The sequence below is a fragment of the Rhinolophus sinicus genome, chromosome 11 (assembly GCF_057876585.1).
Source record: "Rhinolophus sinicus isolate RSI-liver-muscle chromosome 11, RSI-T2T, whole genome shotgun sequence".
Lineage (NCBI taxonomy): Eukaryota > Metazoa > Chordata > Mammalia > Chiroptera > Rhinolophidae > Rhinolophus > Rhinolophus sinicus.
In genome coordinates, this window is record NC_142511.1 from 14705335 (window position 1) to 14716152 (window position 10818).

The window sequence follows — 10818 nt, forward strand, 5'->3', positions numbered from 1 at the left end:
CCACTGCTCGGGAACAAAGCAGAAGAAACATGGCTGGAGCACAATAAACAAGGATGAGGAATTCCTGTAGATGAGATCAAATAGATAGGCAGGGGACAGATCACTGAGACCCCCCTAAGACAGGATAAGGAATTTAGATTTATCCATTGTGTAGTAGGAAGGCACAGGAAGGTTTCAAATAGGGGAGGCGCATAATCTGATTCATGTTTGAAAATGACCACTCATAAGTAAGAATGGTTCGGAGGGAGGCAAAAATAGAAGAGGGGAAACCAATTAAGAGATTCTTGCACTGACTAGGTTAGTAGTACAGTAGTGGAGTTGGAGAAAAGACAACAGATTTAAGATTTATTAATGGGATATAGTCAACGAGATTGGTATTGGATTGACTGTGGGCATGAAGGAAAGAGGAGTTTTTGCTTGAGAACTAGGGAATGGTGGTATCCTTAACTTTGGATTATTATTTGGGGTATATGATGCTGAGAGCGCAGAGATCTAAAATAAGCCATTATTTATGTATTTGAGTGGAGAATTTTTCAATTGACAATTAGAAGTTGGCTCTGGGAATGTAAATTTGGGAATGATTAGTGTTTCAATTTATGAGCTTGGATGGGATTCCCCTGGAAGATTGCAGATAAAGAAGAGAAGGGGATAAAGATACTTCAATTTATAGATACAGTAGAAGATGAAGAGCTTTAAAAAAATATGAGTAGTAGCACTCTGTGAAGGTGGAGAAAAACCAGGAGACTATCAAATCATGAAGTCAAGGGAAAAAAAATCTTTCAGAAAAGGAGCTATAGACATTTGTGTTTAAAGCTACCCAGAAGTCAAACAGATTAGGAGGATGGCTGAAATTAATTGTGCCAGTTAAGTACAATGGAGGGAGAGTAGATGGAATTGAGGGAATGATTATAATGGTGGGCAATAGAATCTGAGCTACATGCATGAGGAAGGAAATGTGAAGATAAATGGGCTGATAAATAGTTTAATGATGAAGTTGATGGGTCAGTAGGTCAGTAGGAGAGTTAGAAATTATAGAGTGTGAAGACTGAAATAGGTGAGCTGTTAGTGTTAGTAAAAAAGGAGGATGCTTGAAATCAAGGTTTGGCAAATGACACAGTAATTAATGATGAGATCAAGGGTATGTATGATCACGGGAAATATGGTGGAAGAAGTCATCACAGTAATGGAGGCCAAGGAAGAGAGAGGCCAGGGAGAATGTCAATTATGTGGCCCCTCTGAATATGGAATTGAAACTACCAACATGTCAATAGCAGGGGGTACAACAGAAGCCAATGAGCCAGGTATCAATGGTTTGCCCAACTGAATATAGTCTCTTCCTCTTTGAGCTTCCTTTTTAATTTTGTACCTTCTTAGTTATTCTTATTCTTTGCCTTTCATGTACTTGTGTTTTTGTTTTTTTTTCCTTCTTCTAGATTAGGCAATGAAAACAAGTTTGTCGCTATCTTCTACAGTACAGTATCTTCTACAGAACCCTTTCCAATATGGTTATCTCCATGAATAAGAAATTATAAATAGTGATCCTAGGAAGACTCAGTATGACTGAGGGCAGAACCATTTCATTAAGGGCTAGACTAGTTTGGAATAGATAGAATACAAGACAATGATTTACTTTAAGTATAACACTTTAGACAAATCATACGTCATAGACAAAGATATATAGAAACAGTCGATTTATTTTAGAAGAGACTTTTCAATTCTTAAATAGTATAAAAATAAACAGATATATTTCAACACTGATATTTTACATAAGTTAATTTAAATACATATTTGTCTCAGGCACCAAAACATTCATATACACAGTCCCAATTCCTAGGTTCAGACAGCAGGTTAATGGTAATAGCAAATTACTTTTTAAATCAGTGAACAGTTTTTCATACAAGCCTTTCTAATATTGATTATTTCTTTTTTAACAATAAACTTTTTAAACATAAAATCTTAAATAAAAATTCCCCTGAGTTATTTCTCTTTAATGAAATTTCATTTTCTCCCTCTGCCTGAGACATGCTTTTAATTATTTACACAAATACTAATGTTATCCACGATCAGTGCTTGATTTAAGAATATTAAAATCTACAGTGCTTTGCACAGAATGTCTCCTCAATAACTTATGGTTGAATGAATTAATGAACCATCCACAGGTCCTTGAAAAATGTATGAAAGGTCAGTATCATAACACATCCAGGCTAATGAGACACAATGTTCTCTGTGGGCTGGTGTATAGGTAAACCTTAAAGACATAACTTCCAACCTTATGGATCTCAATGTACCAGAGTTGGGTTCCTAAAAATTTATTCACAAATCTTAATCCAATACTTTCTTATAATTCTGAGAGGTAATTTGTCAAACTCAAAAATAATTCAGCGAGGTATCCCCATGAAGATATAGTGATTCTGATATAATGAAAAAAAAAAAAATTCAGTAACTTCAGGATTCAACTCAGTTCATAACAATAATATCCTAACAAAACATAAATAATAATTCTCAATAAATTAAGTAACAATGTACAGTACCAGAAAATGTCAGCTGACAATGAGATGTGGAAAAGAAACACTGTGTTCCTGGGAACTATTCAGGAATTATTTGCTTTTGTTTTTAAAGGAGAAAGGACATTCACTAGAATAGGAATATAACTTTCTTCCTGTCAAGAACCCCCTACAGTTCTTTCTTAAGATATTGTCCTCTTTGTAGGCTTCTTTGGTTACACAGTTAAAATTAATTACAAAGTTCCCTGCCTTCCAAGCATAACTTTTTGTCAAGGCCTATTTTGAGGGCTTTTGTTTTCTTTCATTCCTCTTAAGAGGAGCTAAATAGTAGTCCTGAGCTGAGGTTTTCCTGAAAACTTGCAAAAGTTTAGAGAAAATATAGACAGAGTCCACAGAAAGATGAACTCAGATCATAAAACCAGGAAAACAAAATGGAAGAAGTAACCTGATCAAAAAAGGAGTTTCCCTTGGCACAATGGCTAAAAGAAGAAAACAAAAGGAAGAGTCTGCAGGTTGTTACTTCTAATGTATCAAGGAAGATACATTGTAAGTAGCAATAGTGTAGAAAGAAACTTGCAGCATTTTGTCATCTTCTAACAGCATTTCAACGGTTCAATCATCTTTGCCTTGGTTCTTACTGTAACAATCTAAATTGAAATTCAAGTAAAAACGATGTCAAATCCATCTCCCATTACTTTATAAAAAAGAATGGAAACTGCTTTTTCCCTTTACCTTGAAGAAAAGACATCTTTAAATTAGTGACATGAAAATCTTCACATGTATAACCCCCCTCTCCTTAACAGAAGACATTAAGTCACGTAAGGAGTTTCATATAAATATTAAATAATTAAAAGAAATTGTTCATATAAATAAATAAATATGATCAATAGGCTTCTACAGTTCAGTTGAACGTCCTTTCAGTAGTACTGTAGGGTTAATATCATCCAGTCCAGAGTGGGAAGGGCTTGCATTGATGGTCACTGTCTTGGTGGGTTCCGGGTCTTGAACACTGAATGAAGTAGAAGGACAGCCTTGCACGTTATTGCAGATGAGAGACTGGATTGAGGCAGTGTTGATGATTTTAAAACCTACTTCTCCACCAAAAGTACTCGGTTTCCAGTAGTTAGGAGAACATATAGGATTGCCCATAAGTCCTTTCAAGGAGAAAGGTGCGCCAAGTTCTACCATGGTCTCACCAAAGATGGCATCTGTGCGTGGCTTTTCTACCAAAAGGGCAGGATACAGCTCCATGGCATCGATGTCCCCATAGAGGGCTTCTAACTCTGCAGCCATTTCCTTCTCTCCTGTGAAGGTGACAAGGACAGAGATGACCGAGGTGAAACTTCACAGAATAAAAACAATAGTTTTACCCCTTTGCTCAGTGTGCGTGCAGCTTCTTCTGCTATTTCCATTTCACCTTTGAATCTTTCTCACCTGTAAGTTCTTCAAATGATTCATAGGGCTTCATCAGAAAGCGTTTGCGGTACTCATTCAGAGACTGATATTTCATCTGTCTGCTCTGGTCGATGGAGGCCTTTGCTACGTGTTGTATTGCAGCTGGGAGATTCCTGCCACCAGCAACCTGGGGAAAATAAATGACATCATAAAACAAAAATTTGAGGCATAGTTACAATTTCTATTTTAAAAGCATCCCTTGGGTAATAAAGTAGGTGAGATCTACACTCCCAGCTGAGACCTAAACTTTGAAATATTTATGTAAGATTATAGAAAGTTTTGAAAATATCTATGGTTAAGGTATGATGATGACATATTGCCATTTGATTAACTCTAGACTAAAAGCTTTGACGTTTCAGAAAAATGTGAGGCTTCTTGTTTCAAGAAAAGAATTTTACTAGCAAAATAATCACTTGTTTAGTAAGTTGAATGGAAACCACTGCTGTGGCAGAAATTCTAGTTAGCCCTAGCCCTTGCTTTTGTTTTGTTTTTCAATAATAACGCTTACCCTGCCAGCAATTTGCCTGCTGAATGATTCAACAAACTGGGTAAGCCCATGTTCCATTAACATAGAGTTGTTGTAGAGAAACTGTCGATGGTTGTACTCCTGGTCTTCAATCTGAAAGGTGTCAGGCAGGAGGGGATGCCAGTGGTAGAGCGTGTTAAACTCAGCAGCAATGCGGTTTTGGTACTGGAATTGTTGGTTGAAAAGCAGCTCTGGGTCAAACTTCAGTTTGAAGTGATAGCCACTCAAGTGCTGTACGTAGTCTTCTATCACGATCTTAATGGTTTCTCCTATTTGTACAAAATAAAGAATGGAGAACATTAATTCTTTCTGATCATTAGCTTTCAAGCAACGGCAACGCAGTTTCTTTAATTTGCTATTCCTTCCCTTCTGCTTTTTCCTTTTTACCATCAAATCGAAAGGTAGTTATATTACAGTCATGCTCAAAGAGGCAGTTCATATGGAACATGTGATTTTGAATTCATGACCCCCTACCCCCAGGCCCTGGGGATTATTTCAAGCATAGCAGAGGTTACACACTAGCTTTCTCCCCAGGGAAGAGGGCTTTATTGAAATGATTTCCTCATCTTCCTTACCTATCAGTATCAGCCTGCTTGTCTGGAACAACCGCTCGTCATCCCATTCTGGATGCTCCTGTTTAAGCACATCACACACTCTGTTATGTTCTCGGAGCCAAATCGTGGCATACATCATCAGACCCGGCACCAGACCAAACACCTCCTGCCCCACAGCAAACCGCAGGTGTTCAGGGACATGAGGGGGATAGATCATCTCCGCCTGAGTATCTTTGACTGTGGGAGGGTACACCTCTCCATCAATTATCTTAAAAAAAAAAAAAAAAAAAGGTAGTAAGTAAGCATTCATTAAAAAGTTAAGAAATGAATTTTAATCAGAGATTTTAAAACGTAAGTAGTGAGTCGTAACTAATTCTTAATATTCAAATGCAACAAACCTGATATTTCATTTTTCCATCCTTGAAAAGGCGCAGTTTATGCTGTCTATCCAAAGTTTCACCATAAATATGATTTAAATCCACCTAGAAGATTATGGGGAAATTTCAATGTGTTGCTGTTAAAGTTATTCTTGTATAAATGTCTATGATATAATTGATCATTAAACAATTTGATGACTTAGCTTGCTTTGATTAAAATTTTTCAATAAAACCACATTTCATAGCCACAAAATATGAAAATAGTTTATCTACTGAAGCTACAAACCTATATATGTCTCATGTTTAAAAGTATCAGTCTCTTATATGAAGCTTTCAAATATATCACATGCTTCACTATAATTATATGGCATTGCCTTTAAAAAACAACCGAAAATTTATTATTGATATAAAATTCCTATCAATAAACTGAAACTATATCATTGAATTCCAAGAGATAACAATGCTGCAGAAATCTGCCTTATAATATTTAAAGCAGCATAATCAGGGTACAAACATGTTTTTTGAAGATGCAGTATTTTTGTAGTGCTAACATTCTGAACTAAAACTATGAGTCAAATTACAAATGATATCTATATATATGTATGGGTATGTATTTTTACTGAACCATTGAATTAAAATGAAAACTCCATTCAGGTTTTTATAAATAGGACATTTTTAAAAAGGAGGGTCAATTATTTGGTGTGGCAAATAGACATATGGTCTTTAATGTCAGCACTTCACTATGATTTGCTATCATTTTGCTTTAGTGCTGTCTTACCCCATGGCCCAGTCCTTTGGTGAAAGCTGGTCCTCGCTTGTGATCTGTCTTGAAAAACTGATGGGTGAAGTGCTGGGCAAAGAACGCAAACATCAAATTTGTGCCCTGGGGGTCAGGGACAAACGTTCTCCTTAGAAGAAATTTTTCCACAATCAATTTTGAATCAGGAAGCTCTTTCTTTCCTGAAAAACGAGAAAGCTCAGAATCCATCTCTATATTCAAGAAAGCAGACAGTGATCTATTATGAACTCAGTTTTAGTGAAAAAATGTGAAAACATTGAGACCTTATACCAAAATGCCCATTCACTTTCATGGACTAGTTTACATAGATTCACACTTTCAAAAAACAAAAATCTCCATGGGTCTGCATAAGCAAGGAAAAAACTATACTTTCATTAACGAACAAATGATAGTTGAGGGTCAAATTTTCTAAGTAGCAATCCAACCCCCATTGCAATACATCTCTAACTGCTTCCTCTCACTCACCTTTCACGCCCATGGGAGTGGGACAGTCGTCAGCCACAGGAGGAAGAGCTCTGGTATAATAGGAGATATTAGAAAAGGCTTCCCAGCTTTTATAGCCATACTGTGCATTGTAGGTTGGCGGGCTGTCAATCAAATGTGATCTGGCTGAAATTTTCAAGGGAAAGAAATTATTTTAGTTGTTCCCATATGCAAAGCAAATCAATGTTCATTTTTATTGTAAAATGTACAAGGTAGCACCAGAGGTTGAATTGAATTCCAACAATGATACTCTATTTTAAACCAATTGCCCTTTAAAGTCTAACTTCCATTTGTACTTTAAAAAGAATGATTCCTGAAAGTACATCTTGATTTTTCAAATAACCATCCAAGAAGCTTGGAAGATGTATGCAGGATTGCAAGTAGAATTCTGACTGTGAGAAAGGACTTTATAAACTGGATGAGACTTAAATGTCAATATTTTTGACCATTAAGCTAAAAATCACACCAAAAAGATATATTTAAAATCATTTTGACAAGGTTGGAAATATGTTTTTAGATTAGGTTTAGCAATCTGGAGTATTATAAAGTACATTGTTCTTTGAGGAAGCTGAAAACCTTAGAAAGAGACTCTACTTACATGTCAACACATACTTCATAATTGCATTTCGCAGGAAGGGAATATTATTGACAATGTTCCAGACTCCCTTGAAGTGGGTAAGTATATAGTGCACTGTGTTTGGAGTGGGTTTCAGGAATAATTTTATTCTTGTCAGAAATTCAGCTGCAATAAGAGAAAAAAAAAGGAAGGAGAATTAAGGGGGCCCATGATAAGACACAAATCTGTAAAATGATAGCGGTACATATACCCCCCTTCCAAATGAGGGCACCCAAGGGCAAACTTACGTGTTGTACAGTTTTCACCATAGAATCCTGTCCGGGTACAGTCACACTTATACTGGTCAAATCCAACACTCATGCATACACCTCGGTTTTGACATGGGTTGGAACAGCAAGGATTTCCTACAATAAAAGTAAAGACAGTAAATAAATCATTCTTCAGTGTCTTAATCTTGACTTAAATATTTGTTTTGCTTACCATGGGCCAATTTTACCATAAGAAATGCAAGAAATATACAGGTACTCATGGGAAAACAATTTTTTTAAACCTGTCTCACAGAATGGTTATATGGTAGAAATACCAACTTTCTATTCTAAATAAGGCTAATATTCAACCTGAGAAATCATGTTGCTAAGCTATTTCTTAGTAACTTTTTTTGATGGCCAAATTAGCATTTTTAAGAACCTCAAATAAGTAGAACTGTCAAAATTCAAATGGATAGATCTAGTACATTAATCAAAACGTAGGGAAAATTACAAAGTTAAAACAGCTTACTTTTAAAATATTTTGCCTATCTTAAAAAAAGTAACCTGGGTTTTCCTGGGGCAGGAAAGCACTAACGAGGCTACTTAAAACAATTATTCCCACTGAACAACAGTAGGTACACACACACACACACACACACACACACACATTTCACCATATATTGATCAGATCCTGTATTATCATAATGACAACCTGCAAATTAGTACCACTATTCCTACTTAGCAAATGAGAAAAATGAGACCCAGACCAGTTAACTAACTGGCCCGCGATGAGCTAGCGGCAAAGCTGGGATATCCCCCCCAGTTCTTTTGAACTCAAGTAGTGCAAGCTCTTTGCAAAGTCAAACGGCCTTCCGTATCCGGAGAGCATTCCGAGTGACGGGGACCTCCGTAGGGGTCAGCGCGAAAACTTGGCGGCAGCGCCCTGTGAGCGGCGCCAGGTACCCACCTGCACAGCTGAGCGCCAGGGTGGCGTAGAGCAGCAGCAAGGCGCGGGCGAGCATCTCCGCCGGGCGAGGGCGTTGCAGCGTGTGAGCTTCGGGCAGCGGGGCTGGAGGAGGCGGAGTTCCTGGGCGTACGCCTGACGCTCGTTGCAAGTCCTTGACAACTGGAAGCTAACGGCGAGAACCTTCCTTTTATGCGTGAAAACTAAGCCCACGTGATGCCATGACTGTTTCTTTCCGCGGTTCCTTACGGCCCCCCCCGCTGCAACTCCCGGCCCCCACTAGAATAATTGCGTAACACCCGGATGGGGGAAGGATTTTTTTTTTTTTTTTCACTCAACTGAGAAAATCGGAAGCACGGGAAGCTGCTCTCAGTTTCCCCAAGGTAGTGCAAAGCGGATTGCCACCCTCCCCACTCCGATCTCCACTTTCCCGCCCGCAGTTGCTCTGTTCCCGGAGCTCGGCTTTGCGCCTGATTCCTGTCCTTACTCCCTGTCTTTGCCCCAGTTCTTCCCAGAGCCGAGTTTCTAGACAATCCCCCCGGGAGAGTGGGGCTGGCGGGGCACTGCGCTTCCTCTCCGGGAATCGGTGTCCAGAGGTTCTGAGCGCACGGAGGGAATCCCCCTGCAGCGCGGTCCCCGCCGCCTTGTCTGGGTCCCTCGTTCTTTGAAACGCCAAGGAAGTCCGTCTGGACAGACTGGAACCAGCAAAGCCAACAAACGCTGACATGTTTTACACGTGTCGTGTATTTCAAACGTGTCATGTTTGATTTTTCGTGACGACCTTTAACCTAGTGTATATGCAGCACGTACATACCTTCAATTTTTTTTCAATGTTTATTTAGTTGAATGAACTATAGCTATAATCGGTATACATATCTGTAACTCCTATTTATAGATAAGGTGTGTTTAGAAATAAGGAATAAGAAATACTGTTCTCCACACCACTACCCCCAGATTGCTTATTAGAGAGGAAGGAGGTAAATTCCTCTCCCAGAACTGCTCCTAAGCGGTTATCCTGTAAATAGTCCATTTGAGCTCCAGCCATCGCCACTATAACATTTCCTCTCCTCTGATCAACAAGGGGAGCAGAGGTGCCCAGGATCTGCCGGGATGCTAAATGTTCAGAACATCTGCTTTAATGCATTTCATTCTTTGCTGTGTGGTTTCCACTATTTTGGTCCCCAGTCCCAAACAAGAGATATAAATAAGAGGAAGAAGATTTTAAAAGTTTGCTTTTTTGTCTTTCTGCGCCCTTTTCCAAGATGGTAAAGTGTGACAATGGGTCAAAGTACAAGATTGTATTTACGGCTGATTTTCTATTCTTACTTTGGAACATAGTTTGATGAGAAATTGGATGGAATGGATGTGACGGAAGGGTGATTGGAAAAATTTTGAATGTCTCCATCCTTTGTGCTTTTTTAGTAGCTACCTTTTGGGGGTTGTGGTGAAAGATATGTGAAGGTGAAATACTTTAAAAAAAATAGCAGCAAAAGTAGAGAATAAAAAGTTTAATGAAGCCATATACTTGTAGAATTCATGGAAAAGGATGGCATAAAACCTGAAATAAAACTACACCAGATAAACGTCTTAAAGAAAAAAAAGGAACTCACTTGGATTTTTTTTTTTTTTGTACCATTTTGGTTAATGTCCACATTATCTGGTTCTACATGAGACACACATGACTAAAGTTCCATTTCATCCAGGAAGCTTTTCTCCTCCTCTAGTCATATTTAATCATTCCATTTGTAACACTTCCATCTATTGTACTGAGTCTTACATGAAATGTCAAGAGCATAGATTTTTAAAACAATTCCTTTAAATCCAGTTTTCTACTTAATTTTAAATGAGTAGGTTGTAGCTACTCAAATTTTCGATGGATTTTTAGGACTGTTAATTCAATGGTTAGATGACATGTAAGAATCCATATTCTGGGTGTGATAGTGTGCTAAAATTTTACAGTGTAATCCTGAATTCATTTTGAAGTTGGCAACATTATTATCTTCCTCATCAGATCTTAATTGTATACCTACTATGTATAGAAGTGTGTACTGTTGTTTGCGGACACCAAATTAAAAGGTGAGGACAAAACAGGGCATAGAGAATAATCACATTTAGACTGCTTGGAACTTAAAGAAATTGAAACCTGCCTCATACTAGCGGAAATTCAACCAAAAAAAAACACACCATGTATTTGGTTAAACTGCTTGATTTTGTCTATAAATTCACAGTAGAATGGAGAGAGTTCTATGTAATATACAGTCAGGAAAGAGTCCAAGGAGAAAAGGATCGGAACAGTTTACAAAGGAAGTTCAAGTGTGGGAGCGAGGAACA

General features: G+C 38.0%; 1 protein-coding gene across 1 annotated transcript; it reads right to left on the reverse strand.

Annotated features, from left to right (window-relative positions):
* Positions 1–1682: 1682 nt before the first annotated feature.
* On the reverse strand, positions 1683–8656 carry PTGS2 (prostaglandin-endoperoxide synthase 2). The gene is made up of 10 exons (XM_019738125.3): positions 8491–8656; positions 7563–7679; positions 7297–7440; positions 6681–6824; positions 6195–6376; positions 5438–5521; positions 5061–5307; positions 4468–4754; positions 3939–4086; positions 1683–3808 (listed from the first exon to the last, which is right to left on the reverse strand). The coding sequence occupies exons 1-10, from the start codon at positions 8543–8545 to the stop codon at positions 3399–3401; spliced, it is 1818 nt and encodes a 605-aa protein (XP_019593684.2). The 5' UTR covers positions 8546–8656; the 3' UTR covers positions 1683–3398.
* Between the last annotated feature and the right edge of the window lie 2162 nt (positions 8657–10818).

Bases quoted from the DNA above. Each gene is read 5' to 3' on its own strand.
- PTGS2 (XM_019738125.3), bottom strand. From the start codon at position 8,545: ATGCTCGCCCGCGCCTTGCTGCTGCTCTACGCCACCCTGGCGCTCAGC. The intron at 5,308-5,437 runs GTTTGTTGCATT...TTTTTTTTTAAG, and splicing joins ATGGAAAAATGAAATATCAG to ATAATTGATGGAGAGGTGTA. The intron at 4,087-4,467 runs GTAAGCGTTATT...TATTTTCCCCAG, and splicing joins GCAGGCAAATTGCTGGCAGG to GTTGCTGGTGGCAGGAATCT.